The 25882-nt window shown below is 42.6% G+C and overlaps 1 protein-coding gene across 2 annotated transcripts in view; it reads left to right on the forward strand.

Annotated features, from left to right (window-relative positions):
* Positions 1-24843, forward strand: part of ITGB1BP1 (integrin subunit beta 1 binding protein 1) — a 28491-nt gene extending 3648 nt beyond the window's left edge. Inside the window, exons 2-7 of one of the 2 annotated variants that reach the window (XM_082249964.1) lie at positions 12677-12776; positions 14191-14269; positions 21165-21301; positions 22122-22214; positions 23074-23223; positions 24444-24843. In XM_082249964.1, the coding sequence (XP_082106090.1) occupies positions 12705-12776; positions 14191-14269; positions 21165-21301; positions 22122-22214; positions 23074-23223; positions 24444-24527 (615 nt within the window). In that variant the 5' untranslated portion in view covers positions 12677-12704 and the 3' untranslated portion in view covers positions 24528-24843. Of the gene's footprint in view, positions 1-12676; positions 12777-14190; positions 14270-20967; positions 21089-21164; positions 21302-22121; positions 22215-23073; positions 23224-24443 lie in introns of those variants that run through there. The other variant, XM_082249965.1, reaches the window with a different exon arrangement.
* The last annotated feature ends 1039 nt before the right edge of the window (positions 24844-25882 follow it).

The raw sequence follows: 25882 nt of genomic DNA on the forward strand, positions 1-25882 counted from the left end.
ATAGGTTGAAGACCCCTGCTCTAGAAAAACGTCCGATGTATTGCAACCCACAATCGCACTCTAACATGTAAACCACCCCTTGTGGTACATGTTATCAGATTCTTAATTTTATAGTTTTTTCGTGTGACTGTGGATATAAAATCTTTCCGCCTTTTATTATTTTTCTTACAATTCTTGCATGTGGCACACTTGCCACATGCATAGACACCAGAAAGAAAGGAGAACAACCTATTATCCTTAGTTTGGGGGGGATCTACCACTCCAGGGGCAATTTTATCTCTGAGAGAGGGAGCCTTCCGGGATATAAATTTGGGCTGTTCAGACAAGACCGGACCTAGAACTTTATCTTCTTTCAGAATGGCCCAATGTTTACGAATAATTTGTTTACATTTCTTGTGCTGAATATTGAAATCTAGGGCTATCCGGAAATGAGTGTCTACTTCTTTGGATTTAGATACATCCAATAAGCTTTCCCTGTTTATATTCTTAACCCATTTGTAATTCTTTATCCACATCCTTTTGTGCATAACCCTTTTCTAAAAATCTTTCTGCTAAAACATCAGACTGTGATATAAAATCCTCCCCAGAGGTACAATTCCGCCTTAAACATGTGAATTGTCCTCGGGGGATATTACATAACCACAGTCTGTGATGGCAGCTGTCTGGGGGAATAAAGGAATTCCGGTCACTTGGTCTAAAATTATTGCGTGTTTTAAATAAGCCATCAACCTTATAAACTTCCAAATCCAAGAAAACAATTTGGTCATTTTGTAAATTCCATGTCAAAGTGATATTTTTATCATTGCTATTTAACTTGTTCATGAAAACCTGGAGGCTATCTCTGTCACCCTCCCATATCATGAACAGGTCGTCAATATATCGCCGGTAGCACTTTAATTGTGGGGTGGATTATCAAAGACAACATTTTCCTCCCAGTGGGCCATGAATAGATTGGCCACACTGGGAGCAAACTTAGCCCCCATCGCTACTCATTTGACTTGTAAATAATAGCAATGATCGTACCAAAAGTAATTTCTGGCACCTATTATAAAAACAAAATGTTGAGGCTCCTTAGTGACCGTTCCACTTATCAGGTTCTGCTTAAAGACCCCATGTTTGAATTCAAGGAAGAACTGCATGTTTTAGTTACTAAGGGTGAATCCAGTGGGATACTTAGCCGTAAAGAGGCCCTGTATCTGGACCCCTTAGTTTGCAGGAGGCCCATAATTTATTGTCTGCCAAAAATACATAAGCAACTAGAAAATCCCCCTGGCCGCCCAATAGTAAATGGGATTGATTCCATCATGGCCAGGTTGGGACAATATATCGATTTTTTTTTTTCTCCAGCCTGTTGTGCATAAGACAAAATCTTATTAAAGATACAAAGCACATTATCCAACTTTTGAGCACCCTTTCTAGCTCCTCTGAGTGTATAATGATCACAGCAGATGTAGGATCATTATATACCATTATAGATCACTCAGATGCATTGAGTGCAGTAAAATGGGCTTTGTCGAGTTCAGAATTATCCAGAAAACAAATAAGGTTTCTTCAGAGGAGTTTAAAATTCTGTCTTAAAAGAAATTACTTTTGGTACGATCATCGCTATTATTTACAAGTCAAAGGAGTAGCGATGGGGGCTAAGTTTGCTCCCAGTGTGGCCAATCTATTCATGGCCCACTGGGAGGAAAAATTTGTCTTTGATAACCCACCCCCACAATTAAACTGCTACCGGCGTTATATTGACGACCTGTTCATGATATGGGAGGGTGACAGAGATAGCCTCCAAGTTTTGATGAACAAGTTAAATAGCAATGATAAAAATATCACTTTGACATGGAATTTACAAAATGACCAAATTGTTTTCTTGGATTTGGAAGTTTATAAGGCTGATGGTTTATTTAAAACACGCAATCATTTTAAACCAACTGACCGGAATTTCTTTATTCCCCTAGACAGCTGCCATCACAGACTGTGGTTATGTAATATCCCCCGAGGACAATTCACACGTTTAAGGCGGAATTGTACCTCTGGGGAGGATTTTATATCACAGTCTGATGTTTTAGCAGAAAGATTTTTAGAAAAGGGTTATGCACAAAAGGATGTGGATAAAGAATTACAATGGGTTAAGAATATAAACAGGGAAAGCTTATTGGATGTATCTAAATCCAAAGAAGTAGACACTAATTCCCGGATAGCCCTAGATTTCAATATTCAGCACAGAAAAGTTGAACACATTATTCGTAAACATTGGGCCATTCTGAAAGAAGATAAAGTTCTAGGTCCGGTCTTGTCTGAACAGCCCAAATATGTATACTGGAAGGCTCCCTCTCTCAGAGATAAAATTGCCCCTGGAGTGGTAGATCCCCCCCCCCAAACTAAGGATAATAGGTTGTTCTCCTTCCTTTCTGGTTTCTATGCATGTGGCAAGTGTGCCACATGCAAGAATTGTAAGAAAAATAATAAAAGGCGGAAAGATTTTATATCCACAGTCACACAAAAAAACGATAAAATTAAGAATCTGATAACATGTACGACACAAGGGGTGGTTTACATGTTAGAGTGCGATTGTGGGTTGCAATACATCGGACGTACTTCTAGAGCATTACATGTACGTGTTGGAGAACACATAAATAATATTCGTAAGGGTCTAGTAACTCACCGTGTATCTAGGCACTTTAGGAACTACCATCAAAGAAACCCAAGTAATCTGAAATTCTGGGGGATTGAAAAAGTCAGTCATCACTGGAGGGGCGGCAATTTCATCCGTCAACTTAGCCGCCGTGAGTCCTTCTGGATTTATGAGGCCAAGGTTTTAACACCACTAGAGCTTTATGTCGACTTTGACCTTAATTGTTTTATTTCTGATAGATAAATAGTAATTTTTATGTGATATTAACATAATAAAATTTTTATATATTTCATATACATTTTATATAGGTTTTTATATTTATATGTAATAAAATGTGTTTATTTTTGTATGCATATTATTGGATCTTATGTAATATATGTATGATTATTTAAAATTGATTGATGTATCCTATCCTATTTAATACTTTTTTAAGAGTGAGTAGCGTGCTGCCACCTGGTCTTTCAGCTGAGAATATGGCTAGGGTCAAATATGACCATTAGAAAGAATTAATCAATTGATGATTGATTCATTTATTATTTTGAATTAGAACTATAAGTATGGAATTGACTATAGGCTATAAAGATAGCAATATAGAACTGCCCATTATTCTATAGAATTTGCAAAAAGGTTTGTTTAAATCTTTATTTCATAGGCAATCATCTCGCTCCCGTTCAGTTTATCTTTGTCCTTTCACTTCCTGGTTAAGTGTAAGTCTCCATGGTGATGGCAGATGCCGGAGGCTGGACTTAGACTGATTGGGAGGTATTGGTCACTCCGTCCCCGCCTGTTTGCTTCCTGTCAGAGGAAGTAGCTGTCCCCATGGCGATGGTGAACGCCGAGGGCTGGACGAGGGCGGAGTTTAGAGTATAAAGAGCCGGATCAATGATATGTCCATATCCCCACTGACGAAGTCCCGCCCACCCGGACGTAACGCGTACGGGGGGAAGGTCATGTGATCCAAGGCCATCTCTAGCAACCAGGAAGAACACAGCACGCTGCATGCTCTGCAAAACCAATGCTTTTTAACAACGGATACAATGTAAGTGCAATTCTTTTATGTTAATAAACTGGCGATATACAGAGAGCACTAGATCCCTTTGCTTTTTTCATATATCGTGGGAGGTATTCCGGAGTTATCTACTGTGAAGATTGGTTTGCATTGCCTGCTGACTGAATGATTTGGAGCTGTGTTCCCTAAGAATCTGATTTGTTAAGCATTCTGACCCTGCAGGGTCTTGGCATTGAGGTGAGAGGCAGCAGATCATGCTTGGTGGTGGGAAATTTTGAGCACTGAAGGCACACCATCTTGTATGTTCACCAGATCATGTGTGGGCTCTTGTTCTCCTGCATCATTTGAAGCTATGGACTGTCTCTCCTTCATATTCATTTGATTCTGATATTGGGTCTTTCACAGATATTGTATTGAAAAACCTGTTTCCAGCTTTTGAGTGATTTTTATAGGACTGCGCATCACTATTGTTTATTATGTATGTTAAAGGTTATTAGATTGCCCTTGAGTGTCAGCTGCTGGCCCGTGTACAGTTTATATATTCAGCGCTGAATCTTTTCTATATTTCAAGTATTAGTTCTCCTTGTATGAACTGAAAGTTTAGAGGGACGGCCAGGTCTTCGTAGATTTTAGTGGTCTGATACTCCTTCCATTTCAATATTATCGCTTGCACAGTGCTCCTTGGGATGTTTAAAGCTTGGGAAATCTTTTTGTATCCAAATCCGGCTTTAAACTTCTCCACAACAGTATCTCGGAAATGCCTGGTGTGTTCCTTGTTCTTCATGATGCTCTCTGCGCTTTAAACGGACCTCTGAGACTATCACAGTGCAGGTGCGTTTATACGGAGACTTGATTACACACAGGTGGATTCTATTTATCATCATTAGTCATTTAGGTCAACATTGGATCATTCAGAGATCCTCACTGAACTTCTGGAGAGAGTTTGCTGCACTGAAAGTAAAGGGGCTGAATAATTTTGCAGCCCAATTTTTCAGTTTTTTATTTAACAAAGTTTTAAATATCCAATAAATTTCGTTCCACTTCATGATTGTGTCCCACTTGTTGTTGTTTCTTCACAAAAACTTACAGTATTATATCTTTATGTTTGAAGCCTGAAATGTGGCAAAAGGTCGCAAAGTTCAAGGGGGCCGAATACTTTCGCAAGGCACTGTATGTCAAGATGTGAAGAGGGACACATTATAGCACCACGTATATGGGAAACAAGGGGTCTCAAACTCTCTAAGCAAAGACGCAGTTTATTGTCCTTTAGACTTTAGAAAAAGTTCCTTGTATTAATGGGAGTAATCATAGCAACATTTGGTATTAGTTGAAGGAATAGTGCCCATCATTGGTGTTAGTTGAAGGAATAGTGCCCATCATTGGTATTAGTTGAAGAAATAATGCCCCATCATTGGTAATAGTTGAAGGAATAATGCCCCATCATTGGTATTAGTTGAAGGAATAGTGCCCCATCCTTGGTATTAGTTGAAGGAATAGTGCCCCATCATTGGTATTAGTTGAAGGAATAATGCCCCATCATTGGTATTAGTTGAAGGAATAATGCCCCATCATTGGTATTAGTTGAAGGAATCGTGCCCCATCATTGGTATTAGTTGAAGGAATAATGCCCCATCATTGGTATTAGTTGAAGGAATAATGCCCCATCATTGGTGTTAGTAGAAGGAATAGTGCCCCATCATTGGTATTAGTTGAAGGAATAGTGCCCCATCATTGGTATTAGTTGAAGGAATAGTGCCCCATCATTGGTATTAGTTGAAGGAATAGTGCTCCATCATTGGTATTAGTGGGAGGAATAGTGCCCCATCATTGGTATTAGTGGGAGATATAATGCTCCATCATTGGTATTCGTTGAAGGAATAGTGCCCCATCATTGGTATTAGTGAGAGGAATAATGCCCCGTCATTGGTATTAGTGGAAGGAATCATGCCCCATCATCGGTATTAGTGGGAGGAAAATTGCTGGTGTCAGATGGCAGAATAGTGTCTCATACCAGTGGGAGGAATAATGCCCTAAGGGCCCGATAAAGGCAAGCACTTTTCCTTCTATTATGGCTTTTCAATAATAAAAAAATAGAAGAGACAGGAAGGTAAGTTTATTTTATTGCAGAGGAGACATCGCTTATTTCTCCTGTAATAAAGAGCTGCCTATGTAAAGCAGGACTTTGGTTTTGCTTTAAAGATGAGGTCCAGGTACAGATATTTTTATACATAGGTAAATTGCTCCAGCTTTGATCAGTGTAACTGTCTATACCATACCTGGCTGAGGCTCCTGGAAGCTGGAAATCACTGAAGTAGACCCCACTACTCCAGTCATCCCCACTTGTTTTCGGGTCCCGTGCCGAGCAGTTGCCATGCTGCATTGTGAACGCAGGAGCTTGGCCTGCATGGGTTCCTCTCAGCACGCGGCCTCTCAGCATGGGGCCTCTCAGCATGGGTTCCTCTCAGCATGGGGGCCTCTCAGCATGGGGGCCTCTCAGCATGGGTTCCTCTCAGCATGGGTTCCTCTCAGCATGGGGGCCTCTCAGTACAGGGCCTCTTAGCATGGGGGCCTCTCAGCACAGGGCCTCTCAGCATGGGGGCCTCTCAGCACGGGGCCTCTTAGCATGGGTTCCTCTCAGCACAGGGCCTCTCAGCATGGGGGCCTCTCAGCACGGGGCCTCTTAGCATGGGTTCCTCTCAGCACAGGGCCTCTCAGCATGGGGGCCTCTCAGTACAGGGCCTCTCTGCATGGGTGCCGTTCAGAGAATGCATCCAGAGAATTCTATGAATGGCACCCATGCTGAGCAGGCTACATCCGGTGTTCACAGTGCAGCAGGGTAGCTGCTCGGCACGAGACCTGGAAGCAAGTGTAGATCAATGGAGTAGTGGTGTCTACTTCAGTGATTTCCAGCTTCCAGGGGGATCGGCCAGATATGGTATATACATAGACACATTGGTCTAAGCTGGAGTATATGAAATATTCATATCTGGATTTCTTCTTTAAAGCCCATCTCCAGGGGAAGTAAAAATTCTCCTTTTGTAGTGGGAACACTGTAAAGGTTCAAGTGGAACTAAAGGCAAAACTTAAATTTTTCATTTTAGATAGAGTAAGGGAGAAATAATGGTCTGAAGAGGGCGTGCCCTCAAAATACATAAGCTAGGATGCATTACTGAGGCAGTGCCTATGCTGGCAATAATGCAGTGTTACATAGTTAGTGAGGTTGAAAAAAGACATCAGTCCATCCAGTTCAACCTAAGATGAGTTTGCTGTCGCATCGTATACCCCTGTATGTTGTGGTCTTTAAGGTGCCCATCTAATAGTTTTTTGAAACTATCGATGCTCCCTGCTGATACCACTTGTGGAAGAGAATTCCACAGCCTTAGTGCTCTGACAGTAAAGAACTTTTTACGCAGTTTAAGGTTAAACCGCTTCTCTTCTAATTTTAGTGAATGGCCACATGTCATTTTAAATTCCCTTTCGCTGAAAAGTTTGTTCCCTATACTAGGGTCGCCAGTACAGTATTTGTACATTGATATCGTATCCCCTCTCAAGCGTCTCTTCTCCAGATAGAATAAGTTCAGTGCTTGTAGTCTTTCCTCATAGCTGAGGTCCTCCAGTCCCTTTATTAGCTTTGTTGCCCTTCTCTGGACTCTCTCCAGTTCCAGCACATCCTTCCTGAGGACCGGTGCCCAGAACTGGATGGAATACTCCAGATGTGGCCGGGCCAGAGTCTTGTAAAGTGGGAGAATTATCGTCTTATTTCTGGAGTGAATCCCCTTTTTTTAAACATGCCAGTATTCTGTTGGCTTTGCTTGCAGCAGCTTGGCATTGCATGCCATTGCTGAGCTTGTCATCTACTTGGACCCCCCAGAATGTTGGTTGGAGGTATTTAGGATTTTATGGATGATTTGTGACATGCGTTTATACCAAGTTCTTTTGTGAGTACAATACAATAATGGATTACTGTGTTATTAATGATCTTACACTATGCAGGTGTACTCCCTTTTTATTTAATAGAGTGTTAGGGAGGGTTCTAACCCCTGTAAGGGTTTTCTTACTGCCATCTGTGCCCCCTTCACTTCATGTCCCACAGGAAATGAAAGGAAATCTCTCCAAAGTGAGGAAAATACTGGTTGTTACCAGAACTAGTGTACCCATTGGAAGTTTTGCCTTTATTCTTGTTGACAATTTAAAATTGTGGATTTTCTTTTAATTTTGGTAATAACAGGACAAATTAGAGAGGGTTAATCTCCCTAATGGGGGCATAGACAGCAAAAAAAAAACTTGACAGGGATTCTAATCCCCTCCACTCTATCACAAACTGAAAAAATGAAAGCTTTGTCTTTAGTATTACTTTAAGGCTGTGTTCAGATATATGCGAACTGGATGCGTTTTACATCACATGTGAGTGTGATCGGCTTTCAATGGAGCCGGTTCACACATGTCTGGGGCGGCTGCAGCGATAATTTGAAAAGGGTCCTGTGAGTTTTTGGGTTCGGTTTAGATGCAAATTCAGGGAAAAATTTGCACCTAAATCACACCTGTAAACACAAACACAAAGCACACCAGACTACAAACTGCAGCCAGGCCTGTGTAAACCCAGCCTTAATGTTCATTTTGGTGTAGGGCAGGGGTCTTCAAACTATGGCCCTCCAGTTGTTCAGGAACTATAATTCCCATCATGCCTAGTCATGTCTGTGAATGTCAGAGTTTTATAATGTATCATGGGATGTGTAGTTCCACAACAGCTGGAGGGCCGTAGTTTGAGGTTCCCTGGTGTAGGGGATGGGAAAAGCAGTTTGTCTTACCTGAACCTCTTCTCCCCAGCAGCCTGTGCTCTCCTCTACTACCCTCCAGCAGTGGAGTGCCCCTTGGCATTTTCACCTCCAATGTAGGGCTATGAGCTCTGCATGAGTATTGATGACCTCGGTCATGCGGGTTGTGGCATAGGGGGGAAGATGTCACCGGGGCCAGTCTAGCAGCCAGTGGGGAGCCTGTGGGAGAGGAGGATTGGGTAGATAAAACTGCCTTTTGTGGTCCCCTAGGAATAAACATTTAACCCTTGCAGCCCCACTTACTGTTACCAGTGGGCAACCCTACTACAATAAAGCATTTTTTTAATTTCCCTGGAGTTCAGCTTAAAGGGGAACAACCACCAATTAAACAAAATGGAAAGAATAGTCACTTTTTCTAAGTTTTTGTAAAACTGGTAGAGAGATCGTGTCATGTGATTTTTTATTTTATTTACATAAGACAGTAAAGACACTTTGAATGATAAAATGTAGTGAAGTATTAAAACCAACCTAAGGAGTTAATTCAATCATAGAAACAAGTGCACTTATATCCTCCTTGAAGAGGCCATCGCCAGACTATTCAATTACATTAACTACTTGCCTACCGGGCAATTTCACCCCCTTCCCATCCAGGCCAATTTTCAGCTTTCAGCGCTCTCACACTTTGAATGACAATTGCGCGGTCATGCTACACTGTACCCATATGAAATTTTTATCATTTTTTTCACACAAATAGAGCTTTCTTTTGTTGGTATTTAATCACCTCTGGCTTTTTTATTTCTTACAAAAAAAAAGAAAAATACAGAAAATTTTGAAAAAAAAAAAGTTTTTCTTATTTTCTGCGAGTAAATTTTGAAAATAAATACATTTTTCTCCTTCACTGATGTGCGCTGATGAGGCGGCACTGATGGGCACTGATAGGCTGCACTGATGGGCACTGATGAGGTGGCACTTATGGGCACTGATGAGGTGGCACTGATGAGGAGGTACTGATAGGCGGCACTGATGAGCACTGATAGGCGGCACTGATGGGCACTGAGAAGCAGCACTGATGGGCACTGAGAGGCGGCACTGCTGGACACTGACGGGTGGCACTGATGGGCACTGATGAGCAGCACCATCAGTGCCCACAGTGCTGCCAGTCAGTGCTCATCAGTGCCTAGATGAGCAGGCACTGACTGGCAGCACTATGGGCACTGATTGTGGGCACTGATGGAGAGCACTGTGGGCACTGATGGTGGGCACATTTTATTTTATTTACCTTTGTTGTAATCAGGGCACTGGTGATCAGTGCCCTGATTACATTTTCTTTTGTCTCCAAAGGGCTGATCGGCTCTCTCCTTCCTCACACTGCAGTCTCTGTGTGAGGAAGGAGCGCTGGCGATGAGAGATGATCTCATATGTTTACATATGAGATCATCTCTCATTGCATGGGCCGATCACGTGGTAAATGGCCGCTGTGATTGGCCATTTACCGCGATCTGTGATTGGCTGTGTCCAAGGGACACGGCAGACACAGATTTTCCCCGATGCGCGCTCGCGGGAGCACGCAGGGAGCCTGTCTCTGGGAGGCCGTTTAAAGACGGCCTCCCGGAAATTCGAGTCCGCGCTGTAGCCGTACTTCGGCTATAGCGCGGATATGAAGAAGTTAAATGCACATCTATTTTTTTTTTTTATTTCTTGCAGGTTACCTGGAACATCTTCTCTTCTCTAGACATCAGTGTTGTTCTTCAGTGTTGTCACATAAAAAAGATATAATAAAATACTTGCAAAAATGTGGGGGGGGGGGGGGGGGGAACTCACTTTTCTGAGATACTGTGTATGTATGTATGTGTGTGTGTGTGTGTATATATATATATGTATATGTGTATATATATATATATATATATATATATATATATATATACAGTATATACATTCACTGGCCACTTTATTAGGTACACCGTGCTAGTACCAGGTTTTGCCTTCAGAACTACCTTCATTCTTTGAAGTGTAGATTCAACAAGTAGTTGGAAACATTCCTCAGAGATTTTGGTCCATATTGACATAATAGCATTACACAGTTGCTGCAGATTTGTTGGCTGCACATTCATGAAGCAAATCTCCACCACATCCCAAAGATGCTCTATTGGATGGAGATCTGGGAGTGTGGAGGCCATTGGAGTACAGTGACCTCATTGTCCAGTTCAAGAAACCAGTGGTGAGATGATTTGAGCTTTGTGACATGGTGCATTATCCTGCGTGAAGGATCCATCAGAAGATGGGTACACTGTAGTCCTAAAGGTCAGCAACAATACTCAGGTAGGCCGTGGCATTTAAACGATGCTCAATTAGTTCTAAGGGGCCCAAAGTGTGCCAGGAAACTATCCCCCACACCATTACACCACCACCAGCCTGAAGGCAGGATAGATCCATGCTTTCATGTAGTTTACGCCAAATCCTGACCCTACCATCTGAATGTCGCAGCTGATATCGAGACTCATCAGACTAGGCAACATTTTTCCAATCTTCTGTTTTCCAATTTTGTTGAGCCTGTGCCAATTGTAGCCTCAGTTTCCTGTTCCTAGCTGACGGGAGGGGCACCAGATGTGGTTGTCTGTTGCTGTAGCCTGTCTGCTTCAAGATTCAATGTGTTGTTCATTCAGAGATGGTATTCTGCATACCTTGATTGTAGAGCTGCACGATTAATCGTATGAAAATCGCAATCTCGATTCACCCCCCCTGACGATCTAAACCTGACATATGCTCAATTCTTTGCATAGCTGCAGAGAGAACAGCTGTGGGGAAAAAAAAAAAAAAAAAAAGCCTCCCGCAAACAAACGCCTATCAGCATTAGTCTCCCAGTAAGGCTCCGTTCACATGTCAGCGTATGGATCGCGGGCAGAACCGCCGCGGTTCCGCCCGCGATCCGGAGATTATTGCAAATCGCGGGACGCCTGTGCGTTGCCCGTTGATTTGCAATAGCCCCCCAAACGCTGAGTGATGTGGCCGCGATTTCCGCCTGCCGAATCGCAGTAACATCGCGCAAAAAAAATCGCGGGACGCAATACGCTCCAAAGAAGCTCTTGTACTTTTTTGGGCGTAATGCGTCCCGCGATTTTTTTTTTGCGCGATGTTACCGCGATTCGGCAGACGGAAATCGTGGCAACATCGCTCAGCGTTTGGGGGGCTATTGCAAATCAACGGGCAACGCACAGGCGTCCCGCGATTTGCAATAATCTCCGGATCGCGGGCGGAACCGCGGCGGTTCTGCCCGCGATCCATACGCTGACATGTGAACGGAGCCTAACTATAAACAAAATGATTACATTGTATCTTTTCCTTCCCTCTGCCAGGGAGAAAGGAAGTTTAACCTCTTAAAGACTGGACCTTTTTCTGACACTTGTTGCTTGCAAGTTAAAATCATTTTTTTTTGCTAGAAAAGTACTTAGAACCCCCAAACATTTTATATATTTTTTTTAGCAGAGACCCTACAGAATAAAATGGCGATTGTTGTAATATTTTATGTCACACTGTATTTGTGCAGCAGTCTTTCAAACGCAATTAATAGACTTTAATGAATAAAAAAAAAAACGTAACAGTAAAGTTATCCCCATTTTTTTTTGTTACACAGAGAATCGTGAGAGAATCGTGATCTTTATTCCAAGCTAAAAAATCGTGATTCTCATTTTGGCCAGAATCGTGCAGCTCTACTTGATTGTAACGAGTGGTTATTTGAATTATTGTTGCCTTTCTATCATCTCGAACCAGTCTGCCCATTCTACTCTGACAACAACAAGGCATTTTCATCCATGCAAATGCTGCTCACTGGATATTTTCTCTTTTTTGGACCATCCTCTGTAAACCCTAGAGATGGTTGTGCATGAAAATCCCAGTAGATCAGCAGTTCTTTAAATGCTCAGACTAGCCCATCTGGCATTAACAACAATTCCATGTTCAAAGTCACTTAATTCCCCTTTTTTTCCCCATTCTGATGCTCGGTTTGAACTTCAGCAAGTATTCTCACCACATCTAGATGCCTAAGTGCATTGAGTTGCTGCCATGTGATTGGCTAATTAGCAACTTGTGTGACCAAGCAGTTAAACAGGTGTACCTAATAAAGTGGCCGGTGAGTGTATGTATAAATAGATATATATATATATATATATATATATATATATATATATGGTATCTCTTGGATACTGTATAGACAATGGTGAATGGAACAATTTCATGAAACATCACCCTGTTCTTCCCCCTCAGGACGTCCGGATGGAATTAAGATAAGAGAATGTTCCGCAAGGGGAAAAAACGACACAGCAGCAGCAGTTCCCAGAGCAGTGAGATCAGTACGAAGAGTAAGGTATGTACCCTTCACATACCAGGTCATCTGTGTAAGGAGGTCTGCTACTAGGTCATCTATTAATAAGCTTAGGATCTACCAGAACACCCAGATCCTTCTCCACTATGGATTCCCCCAGTTCTGCTCCCCCTAGTATGTTGGATGCATGCACATTCTTAGCCCCCAAGTGCATAACTTTACATTTATCAACATTAAACCTCATTTGCCACATAGTTGCCCAATGAAAACAGTGCATTGAGGTCAGATTGTAATTTGGAGACATCCTGTAAGAAAGTTATTCCACTGCAAAACTTGGTGTCATCTGCAAAGACTGAAATGCTACTTTTAATCCCAGACCCTATATCATTTATAAAGATATTAAAAAGTAAGGGTCCCAACAATGAACCTTGGGGTACACCACTGATAACCTTAGACCATTCAGAGTAAGCAACATTAACCACTACTCTCTGAATTCTATCTTTTAGCCAATTTTCTATCCATTTACAAACTGATCTTTCCAAGCCTGTAGCCGTGTGTGGGGAACTGTTACATACATTGGGTGCACCGACAGCTGGTAAAAGGAGAACCGTTTAAAATGCAATGCAACAGGTGAAACCATTCATTAAGTGAGCTACTAATGTTATCCAGCAAGCATGTTAAAGTAAAACGATTCACTGTAAAGGGACAGTGAAAATTGAAAATGTAACTTTGAAATGCAGATAACACGGCCTCCCAGCTTGGTACAGTTTTTGTCCATGCTATGCTGTACTGCTCCAGGCCAATCCACCGCAAACAAGTGATCCTGGCTTGCGCATGCTTATTATTGTGGAACACACACTTCAGGCTCCATTCTGCCTGCCACATACAGCCTGATATAACAGAACCATTGTTTCTCACACCCACCAATCAGAGTCAAAGCTGCCTTGGAAGTTTGAATATGATTGGGCAGATTCACTCATGAAGGCCAACCTGCTAAAGGAGTAGAGAATCTTCATGCAATAAACTGTAGCTGTATTCACTTTGAATACCCAAACATGCAGATGAAATAAACAAGAATCTGCTTCTCACATGATTGGATAATTGAAAGTAATCTACTTAGTTTATTGTGTGAAGATTTAAACTCTTTTAGTAAATCTGTATTTTCTCTTTAATGTAGTTCCTTCAGTCAGAATCTTTAGCGCAGCACATAGGGTTGCGAATGGTGCACTTTCTGTATTGTGTACTATGTGACCTTCTGTCTCTCCCTGTGGCCTGTATCACCTATAACACACAAACCTCCAAGGTTCCATCTGGTTGTTGGCTGTAAGAATCTTCTTAGTTCTGACATCGGGCTTGGGTTTTTCCAAAGCTCACTTCTAATGTTATGGGTTGCTATTTAATTGGCAGTTGGAATGTACACAGTGACTGTTGTAATGGTAAATGTTATTTCTCCTAGTCTGTAGATTCAAGTCTTGGTGGCCTTTCCAGATCCAGCACAGTGGCTAGCCTGGACACAGATTCTACCAAGAGCTATGGTGAGTTCCTTTATGAATACTTATATGTCTATTTTTGATACTTTTCCTAAAAGCGGGATGTGGTTTTTAGCACCATGCAGGGCCTCCTTCGTTTTAATTCCCTGTCTGTCTATATGAATAAACACAAGTATCAGACTTTTGTTCCTTTTGCATTTTTATTTCTGTTTTAAAAAAATTTGCAGCATGCAACAGTAATTTTCTCGCTTGCTCTTTTTTCAATTTTTTTTATTTTTGATATGCTCAATAACCAGTGAAAAAGGATTTAAACAGGTTGTAAAAGGACTGAATACCAGTGCAAGAATTAAAGGATAAGCTCATCCTTTTTTTTGGGTGGAACATGTAACATGTTCCCGCTCCTGCAGTCACTCCCCGATTTACACCCCCCCCCCCCCCCCCGTGACAGATGGTCAAGGATCTTCTTCCCACACCCGCTGTCACTATTTGAAAAGACACACGGCTGCATCATTCATTCACAGAATTCTGTATATGAATGAACTACAAGTACCAACAGCGTTTGCGGCTGACAGCTTGTAATTCTCAATGAACTACAATGTTGAGCGCTCTGGTAGTTCATTGATTCTTTCTGTCATTGTGTAACTGCCTGCCCATACAAGGTACCAGCAGACAGATTCACTGACAGTTTGCAGGAGGCCTGCATTGCACCTGTGGTCTGCAATACTTCCCAGGCTTCTAGAAAAAAAAAAAATTGTAAACGCACATTTCTTTTAACTGCAAAAAAAGTGCATTTATTATTCTTTTAAAGAGTAAATATTGAAAATGATTAAGATTGAGTTTTTATCCCCATGTATAATTAAAAAATATTAACTTCCACACTCCTATATGAGTTCCAGCCTGCAATTAAATGGTCCTCTACAAAGAAAGCTGACACAATTTCACATTGAATATGAGAACATCTTCTGTGGTCCTAGGCTGGCCATAGACCTCACAAGACAGTCCGACATGCAGGTATCTGCTAAACCCATAAGACATGAGACTGTTTCACAATCTGAGTGTAACCAAACCAGGCACTGATTACCTCATGTCTGGGAACACCTTTTTAAATCTAAAGCAAACTTGCTTTAGATTTACATTTGAAAAAAATCAAAAAATGTCCTTTATTGACCTGCACATGGCTTTACTTTGTGGGGTTAGGACTCTCGTTCATTAAGACTGGATTCCCACCAATGTATTCCACTAAGGCTGGCATTACTAAATGGCAGACCACGGTCCAGAGTCACTGTCCCATCCGGACTGAAGCGGTCCCGCCATTTAGGAGCAGGTTCTTCCCCTCAGCTGCCGCCACCACTGTCATCCTCATAGAGCTGACATCGGGAGGCAGGACAGTTCTGGATGGAGGGTGGGAGCTGCACCTGAACCGGACTGAAAAATGCACACGATCCTTTTAAAGTTTTCACCGCAACTGGCCCGCATATATGTGAACCGGCTCCATTGAAGGCCAGTCTGGTTCTCATGTTGTGCGAATTGGATATGGTTCAAAACGCATCTGATTCGCATATATGTGAACCGAGCCTTATGCAACAAATTTGCTTAAGTCATGAGTTTTGGGTGCACTGATTGCCCATTCAAACTGAATGAGCTGCAAAAACAGGTGACCCAACACATGTTAATGCACTGCAATAGTAAGGTGTGAAGGGTGCCTGAATAAACCGGTGAAGTAGAATTTAGGGGACATATTTATAAAGCAACACTCATGATTGATCTTTCACTGTCATTTAAAGCGCATGCAGCTAAAAGATTCACCTGAAGTGAATGTTTGGTGAATGCCCATATACAGTGTTTTGTAAATGCGCTCCTAAAATTCTATAAGTCAGTTGAGAGCCTCCCATGACTCCACAACCATCTGTACTCTGAAAACGCCCAAATCTACTCCACACCTCACTGCTTCAGTTTCCTCACTAGTTTACTAACTGATATCCGGATCAGCAAGGTGTCCGTGAGTGGTCCTTGCAGGGTCTGTGGCCACCCGTTTTGTGTTGGGCCACGGGGAATGGGTCTGGGAGGCAGGAGCAGGACAGATGAATATGCTGTCTGAAAGCATCCACCTCCCTCGCCGCTGCCCACCCTGTCAGCGCTTGTGGCTGGTTGGTAGCAATGCCAGGATCCCATCAACGAATCAGGTGCTTGCCCCGCCCCCAGGCCCTGACCTTCAGGGTAGAAGGAGAACGGAACTTCCTCCTCTAAACCTGCCCGGTCTCAGTGCCTCAGCTTTCTTGTGCATGTGCTATAGCTCCACTAAGAAGAATCAGATCATAATGTAAGGGGGATCTCTGGGGACCCTTCTCTAAAGGGGGATCTCTGCAGACCCTTCTCTAAAAAGGGGATCTCTGGGGACCCTGCTCTGAAGGGGGATCTCTGGGGACCCTGCTCTGAAGGGGGATCTCTGGGGACCCTTCTCTAAGGGGGAGCACTGGGGAGCCTGATCTAAGGGGAATCACTGGGAACCCTTAGCTAATGGGGGGGGCACTGGGGACTATGATCTAAGTGGGATCTCTGGGGACCCTTTTCTAAGGGGGAGCACTGGAGACCCTGATCTTAAGGGGATCACTGGGGACCCTGATCTAAGGAAGAGCACTGGGGACCCCGCTCTAAAGGGCGATCTCTGGGGACCCTGCTCTAAGGGGGAGAACTGGGGACCCTGATCTAAGGGGGAGCGCTGGGGACCCTTCTTTATAGGAGAGCGCTGGGGACCATGATCTAAGGGAGAGCACCTGGGTTGCTGCTGCTGCGTCTCAATACAACCGAAAAATATAAAAGGTAAGAATTTTGAAAAACTTTTAAAAATGTTATAACTGTATACCATGTCTTTATATAAATGTTATTTTAAACTTATTTGTACTTGTAGAACTAGGCCTGAGACTAGACAGAGTGTTTTTGTTGATGGTTTTAATTTGAAATGTACCTTGGTGTCCTTCACTAAGGTCTGTTCTTTGGAAAATGTCCACCACAGCCTTGGTCTGTGCCTATCCCTAGTTTGGATGTCACACAATTTTCTAAAACATTTTTTCCAAAAATCAGCTCATAATATTTCAATTTCCTGTGTCCCCCTCCCCAGACTTTTTCATCTAGACCAATAGCACAGCTATTAGTTCCTCCCCTCATGTGGGGTCCAGGTGTAATCCTAGAGTTGGACCTCTCTTTCTGGCCCCACGTGCAATTATTGCCAAATCTTGCCACCTTGCACTCCATAACCTCTCCAAAATTTGTCCCAATCCACCCCAAAATTCTTAAACCACACTACAAAGCTTCTGATTCTCTCCCTTGTTATCTCTCACCTCGACTATTGCAACTCGCTCTTCAATGGCTTACCTTTAGACAAACTGTCCCCCCTTTCAGTCTTTCATAAATGCCGCTGCCAGACTTATCCAACTTACCAATTTCTCAGTGTCTGCCACCCCTCTCTAGCAAACCCTGCATTGTCTTCCAAACACCAACGAATAAAAGTCAGAATCCTAACAACATACAAAGTCATTCACAACTCTGCCTCTTGGTATATCACCAACCTCATCTCAAAATATCGCCCAAACACTCCTCGTAACTTGCTCCCTAGTTTCCTCACTAACGTCTCATGCTTACCGTGAGGATTTCTCCAAAACCTCTCCCATCTCCTGGAGCTCCCTACCCCAGTCCATATAGCCATCTCCTACTCTGTTCACTTTCAGGTGATCCCTGAAAACTCATGTATTTAGGGAAGCCTATCTTGTCTCCACCTAAAAACTGAAGTTTTATTTTCTCCATCAGCTCATCTATACACAGTTAGTATCTTTTGATCACTTGACCCTCGCCTATAGAATATAAGCTCTCACAAGCACTGAGGTCAGGTACTGATGTTGGATGAGAAGGCCTGGCTCTGAGTCTGTGCTCTAATTCATCCCAAAGGTGTTCTTTTGGGCCATGGTCAGGATTCTGTGCAGGCCAGTCAAGTTCCTCCACCTCAAACTCGCTCATCCATGTCTTTATGGATCTTGCTTTGTGCACTGGTGCGCAGTCATGTTGGAAAAGGAAGGGGCCATCCCCAAAATGTTCCCACAAAGTTGGGAGCATGAAATTGGCCAAAATGTCTTGGTATGCTGATGGCTTAAGAGTTCCCTTCACTGGAACTAAGGGGCCAAGCCCAACCCATGACAAACAACCCAACACCATAATCCCCCCTCCACCAAATTATTTGGACCAGTGCACAAAGCAAGGTCCATAAAGACACGGATGAGTGAGTTTGGGGTGGAGGAACCTTACTGACCTCAACCTGATAGAACACCTTTGGGATGAATTAGAGTGAAGATTGTGAGCCAGGCCTTCTCATCTAACATCAGGGCCTGACTTCACAAATGCGCATCTGGAAGAATAGTCAAACATTCCCATAGACACACACCTAAACCTTGTGGACAGCCTTCCCAGAAGAGTTGAAGCTGTTATAGCTGCAAAGGGTGGGCCAACTCAATATTGAACCCTATGGACTAAGACTGGGATACAATTAAAAGTTCATGTGCGTGTAAAGGCAGGCGTCCCAATACTTTTGATAATATAGTGTATATATTGAGCTTACAGTACCATCCCCAAGAACATATGCAAGTATAAATCGTACATAAAAACAAGCCTATTTATAATACTGACTTACTGATAAACTTATTTTACATGAAGGCGATCCTCTTCACAAATATGTATAAAAAATACTACAAATACTCTCCTTTAGTAAATGGACAAACTGCACTGTATATGGCTGATTCCATCAGAAAGCAATGCAAATATGGACCTCTTTATAAATGTGCATCACCTTACCCGAAGTACCAGTTGACACAGATATTTATTGCAAGCATATCATTTAGCCCCGGTTCACACTTCCTCGAGTGCGGGGTTCGCATGTAATGTTGGAGCGCACTGCTCCTTCATTACATGCAATCGGTTGTGCGGTGCGAGTTTAGCCATACACTTTGTATGGCTAAATTCGCACCCGCACCAAACTCGCACAGGACCCTTTTTGGCAGCCGCATCAGGATCGGATCGCGCAGCGGTTCACACTTGTGTGATCCGATCCTGTGCGAACTGCACGATCGCACTGCGATATGCGATCAAACTGGGGGTGTCGTTAAGATTACATTGACACCCCCAGCGTATCGCATATGGCAGTGTGAACTGCCGGGGGTGCGTGTGCGATGCGGGAACAGGCTGCGGATTCACAGCCTTCCCGCATCGCATAAGTGTGAACCGGACCTCAATGTGTATAAATGATTCCATTCTGTTCCTAGAGAAATAAAAAGGTTTCCACCTGTCCATTGTATATATGGACTATTACTTCAAATTCACAACAAAATTCATTAGAGTGATATTAGGCTGCATTCACATGTCAGCGTTTGGATCGCAGGCAGAACCGCCGCGGTTCCGCCCGCGATCCGGAGATTATTGCAAACCGCAGGACGCCTAGCGTTGCCCGTTGATTTGCAATAGCCCCCCAAACGCCGAGCGATGTTGCCGCGATTTCCGCCTGCCGAATCGCGGCAACATCGCACAAACAAAATCACGGGACGCAATACGCTCCAAAGAAGCTCTTGTACTTCTTTGGAGCGTATTGCGTCCCGCGATTTTGTTTGCGCAATGTTGCCGCTATTCGGCAGGCGGAAATCGCGGCAACATCGCTCGGCGTTTGGGGGGCTATTGCAAATCAACGGGCAACGCTAGGCGTCCCGCGATTTGCAATAAATCTCCGGATCGCGGGCGGAACCGCGGCGGTTCTGCCCGCGATCCATACGCTCACATGTGAACGGAGCCTTAAAGTCTTGTCTTTTTTTTTTTTTATTATTTACAAATAACAAACATGTTCTTACCTGCTCTGTGCAGTTGGTTTTGTACAGAGCAGCCCCGATCCTCTTCTTCTCGGGTCCCTAGCTGGCGCTCCTGGCCCCTCCCTCCTGCCAAATGCCCCTACAGCATTCAGCTTGCTATGGGGGCACCTGAGCAGGGCCGCTGCTTTGTGTGTGTCCATTCAAAGATGGAGCTGTGGCTTGGTCCCACCCCCTCTCTCGCCTCATTGGCTCAGTGATTTTGACAGCAGCGGGAGCCAATGGCTCAGCCAATGAGGAGGGAGAGTCCTGGACAGCCGATGCTCTCGTGCAACATTGCTGGATCTATATGGGGCTCAGGTAGGTATTAGGGGGGCTCCTGCATACAGAAGGTTTTATATCTTAATGCATTAAGATAAAAAAACATCTGCCTTTAGAACCACTTTAATAATATGTTACATGTACTTTACTATTTAATGAACTATCAGAAGTGTCACTTGTAGTAAATATTGGGGGAAATTAACTAAAACTGGAAAGTGCAAAATCTGGTGCAGCTCTGCATAGAAACCAATCAGCTTCCAGGCTTTACTGTCAAAGCATAATTTAACAAGCTGAAGTTAGAAGCTGATTGGCCACCATGCACAGATGCACCAGATTTTGAGTGCTCCAGTTTTAGTAAATCTCCGCCATAGCATTGTATATGAAGGTGTGTAGTTTTATTAAATTGTAAGAACTGGGAACAGGTTCTATATAGCCCATCATATTCTATTGGTTGTGTAAAGTGATATCATGAATATAAATGATCACTGTTAGGAGAAATCCAGGCTGGCATTTCAATGTTTAATCATTTCCTGTCTAAGCTTTGCTTCACACCCCCAACATTGCTGAGTTTAGATCTACGTATCTTACGAAAGAAGCAGACAGGAAGTGTACTTCCTCTCATCTCTGCAGAGGTTGTTCTGTAACCCACAATGCACAATGGAAGCAATGCAGACTGTACAGGACAAGAGCGCGTCACACAATAGAAGTAACTGAGAATTATTACTGAGTACTGTACTAGTGATCCTTCCATCCTTCACCTCTTTCCTGTCTGCCACCCACAGGACAAGCCACCGCTAATTCTGATCCATGTGCCGAGTTCAGAGTGAAGTATGTGGGATCCATTGAAAGAGTGCAGCCCGAGGAGAACAAACCTCTACAGGGGCCTTTGGATCTGATCAATTACATTGATGTTGCACAGGTAATGAACTGACCAAACAAAGGAGAAGGAAAGCAAGAAAAATGAGGTGCCAGAGAGGGGATGGTATGCATGAGGATATAATGAAACTTAAAGAGCACCTGTATTAACAAAGAGAAGGTGTATAGGGAAAATCGTATTATTATACTGGATTTATATAGCACCAACAGTTTGCACAGTGATTTTTTTTTTTGGTTTGGTGTCTGTCTGATTTCAAGTGTCTGTAAACACCAACAACAAACTTCTCTTATGGCACTTTTCCACTGCAAGTCCCAGCTCGGCTCCACTCGGCCCTGCTTGGTTTTCCACTGCATGGTACCGCATGGTACGGTGTTGGAACAGTTCGGTACGGTTTGCTTTTCCACTAAAGTAGTAAGTGGGTGGGATGACAACGATTCTCTGACCAATCAGTGGCTAGTAGTGACAAACAATCAAGGCTGCATGCAAAGGATTGTGGGATATGGTATCGGTACAGCCCTCTTGGAACCACAACCGAGGTGGTACTGTTTAAGCGAGCCGTACCGATTGGTTCCATGTAGTGGAAAAGCGCCACCGTACTGTTCCAACACCGTACCATGCGGTACCATGCAGTGGAAAAGCGTAAAAGCGAGCCGAACCGTTCGGTTCCATGCAGTGGAAAAGCGCCATTATTTGTTCCCTTTTGGGTTGGGAAACGACCATTGAAAATGTTTTGTTAGATCTGTTCAATATGTGCCAAAAATTACCTTGTCAGAAATGTGTAAATCTGCCTGTGCACAAGAAGGACTTATTGGAGTGAAATCTGCAATCATCCTTGTATAAATGGTTCTATCATCCTTTGCAGCAAGATGGAAAACTTCCCTTTGTACCCCCAGATGAAGACTTCATCATGGTTGTCTCAAAATATGGTGTTAAAGTAACTACCTCTGATCAGTATGTAAGTAGCATGCCTTTACTGTTGTCTTTTTTTCTTACAGTCACGTTTGGTTTGCCACATTTAGTAGTTATACTGTAAGGCCCATAACATGGGAGATCTCTAGGGGTGTATGTAGTCATCTTTAAATAAATGATTTCTTTTAGGTGTAGCTTTGTACTATAAAGCAGGTATATGCTAGCCGGGTCACTTCTCCAAAAAGGAAATAAAGTTTCGGTTGGGGCACAGCTTTAAAAGTTATAGAGAAAGGAAAACCCTAGTAAGGGAGCATAGACATGTTTTCATTAGAATTTACAGTAGATGTGTATAACTAGCTGCATAATAGCCGAAAATTGGGAAAAAGACTATTGTGAACTGGTGAATGGGGAAAAGTGAGAAGGGTTTATGTATTCTACTGGGAATAGATGAAAAGTAGTTTACAGCGTACATACAGTCCGAAAGCACCTACCAGTGATGGCGAACCTTGGCACCCCAGATGTTTTGGCACTACATTTCCCATGATGCTCATGTATTCTGCAGTGTAGTTGAGCATCATGGGAAACGTAGTTCCAAAACATCTGGGGTGCCAAGGTTCGCCATCACCAGTCCTAGTCCATAATGTTCCAATGCTGTGTCTCCTGAAAATCTTCTAAGGTTTGACTGAAGAGTACCTGACGCAGCAACCAGCACTGGAACTGTCAAATCCAATTGGCAACTGATTAAAAAAATTAAAGCAGAACTTTTCTTGTGCAGTTTAGAAAATAACTACTATCTCATTGGTTGTCACAGGCAACGCCTCCATTTTCCCCCCTACAGCAGCTGTATTTCCCCATTAATGTCTGGAGGTGTATCATGTGTTTTTTGTTATATTGCCCATTTTTAGGATGTGTTACACAGGCACCCCCTCTATCTCATTGTGTCTATGGTGTGCTATGACGATGGACTGGTGGCAGGAAAGAGCTTGTTAGCTCTGAAGACCAAAGATGTAAGCGAGGAGCAGTATAGCCTGTGGGTGTATCAGTGCAGCACTCTCGTAAGTAATTCTACAAATAAAGTCTGAAGCGCTTTTGAGTGGTAGGAGTAGCCACACAAATCACCACACCACTCTGTGAACACAGTCCAGTTAATCACAGTTCTATAGTGCTTCCTTTTCACCTAAATCGTTCCCCAAGATTAAAGATAACCATAGTGCCTGTAATAAAAAAAAAAAAAAGTCCAAATGGCCTCCATTCTTTATATCGCAAAGAGTTTTGTGACACATGGGGGTTTGTTTACTAAAACTGGAAAGTACAAAATCTAGTGCAGTTGTGCACAGAAACCAATCAGCTTTTATTGTCGAAGCTGAATTAACCAAGCTGAAGTTAGAAGCTGATTGGCTACCATGCACAACTGCACCAGCTTTTGCTCTCTACAGCTTTATTAAATCAACCCCAAAGGTATCTATGGACCATTTTTTCTTGTTCATTTGCATATGAGAAGCTTTTCTGTTCCCCTGGTTTTGACACTCACTGAGCAGTCCTGGATTTCCCTATACTTCTGCATAACTGGCTAGATGCTGGAGTGCTATTACTGGTCCATTATTCCCCTCCTCCTTCTTTCTTCCCCCCTCCCTGTAAATCTTTTCATTTTTAGAATTTGGAAACAAACTTGTGGTAGATATAGGTCTTGGATGTTAATCACCTTTCTGATTTCTGCTGTTGTGTTTTGCTAGCATATTGTCAGTGCCTTATGTAGCATATATGTACAGTGCCTTGAAAAAGTATTCATACCCCTTGAAATGTTCCACATTTTGTCATGTTACAACCAAAAACGTAAATGTATTTTACTGGGATTTTATGTGATAGACCAACACAAAGTGGCACATAATTTTGAAGTGGAAGGAAAATGATAAAATGTTTTCCAAATAAATTCCTGATAAGTGTGGCGTGCATTTGTATTCAGCCCCCCTGAGTCAATACTTTGCAGAACCACCTTTCACTGCAATTACAGCTGCAAGTCTTTTTGGGTATGTCTCTACCTCTCCAGCATTGGCTGCTGCGATCTGCCACCACCCTGTAGAGGTAGGTTTATTTAGGATACCACAGCAAAATAGGTAAAGTGGTGAACGAAAAAGAAAAGAAAATTATACAAAGAGGTGGAGTTCTCTTTTACGGTATATTTGTGTCCTTTAGATTGTCAGATCTGTTTAGTATGCCGTAAGTGTAGGAGTGCATGTTAATGACACTAATCTGGTCCATTATTTTCACTATACAGGAACACGCACAGGCCATCTGTAAGATTCTTTCCACAGCCTTTGACTCTGTTCTCACCGAAAAGACTCGTGTGCCAGCAGAATAATCATCCTCTAGTCACACCAAATGTGCCTTCTGTCCAGAGATGCCTTCCCACCTTCTTCATCAAGGCAGATCCCTACTGAGAATATCGGACACATGTACATAGGACAGAGCTATATTTTTTTTATTAGTCTGTTACTATAGTCCAATAACACTAATGGACTAATAACATGGGATAATAATAGTCAATAGACACATTGATAAAGGTACACTTGCTGCACGTACAAATGAAATCACACAGGTACGAAGGAAGATACTTATCCTGGAATCATACCTTCATTTTATTTAGTCATATACACAGGGAATGTAGTGTATGCTCATTTTGGGAGGCCTTAGACTTTCATATGGATTGTATTCGATTTATAGGTACACGTTTCAGTACACACTTTTGCTGCTCTGATTACATATTCTAGTGAACACAGTGTATTTATTTATATATTTGTATTATATATTGTACTGATAAAAGATTGCGTTGGAAGGCTTAATCCAGCAGCAACAGATATTTCAGGCATGGGTGGTTGGTGAGCTATATCATCTACCGTTATTATATGGCACAGCTGCAGTCGTGAGTTTCCATTGCCTCCCATGCTTTGTTCTCTTAACTGTGGGTGAGGCCCTTTGTAATGGATGTTTAATTACCCAGTCCCATCCAGTGGGAGGAACCAGGGGTAATCGATGGAAATCATTCTATAAAACCATCTGAAAAAACAAGTTACTCTCCATTGGAAATGTTTACTTTTTTCAACATATGTGAACAAACAGTGCCTAAAGGTGATATACTGAAATAAAAATACAAGGGCAATTAGCATTTTTTATTTATTCATCAAAAATATCAACATATGTAATTGTGTACTGTGGATAAAGTAAGTGAACACTTGGCCTCAGAAGTTGATATTGGCCCCTTTTGCAGAAATTATTTCTTGCAGCTGTTTTGCAAATTTGCCCACTAGTCTCCAACATTTATTCATTTATCGATTTTACTATTGCATGCAAAATCCATTTAGCTGCAAAATGTTTGTGGGTTTCCTTGTATAAACTGCCTCTTTTAAACCCCTTCCCCACAGCATGTTAATGGGATGTCATTCAGGGCTTTGACTAAACCAGTCCATATTCCTCAGTTTTTGAGCCATTCCTCCATGGGTTGGGTAGCGTGAATTAGAGATTGTGTTGAAAGAAAAAAAAAAAAAAACATTTTTAGACAGGTGACTCTTCAAAACACACTTTAATATGATGCAGCATTCATAGACAACTGCAAACTGGCCAGGCCCTAAGGCTTGGTTCACATATATTTATACAGTATTTCACAAAAGTGAGTACACCCCTCACATTTTTTGCAAATATTTTATTATATCTTTTCAT

This window comes from Pelophylax lessonae, assembly GCF_965119305.1.
Source record: "Pelophylax lessonae genome assembly, chromosome: 3".
Classification (NCBI taxonomy): domain Eukaryota; kingdom Metazoa; phylum Chordata; class Amphibia; order Anura; family Ranidae; genus Pelophylax; species Pelophylax lessonae.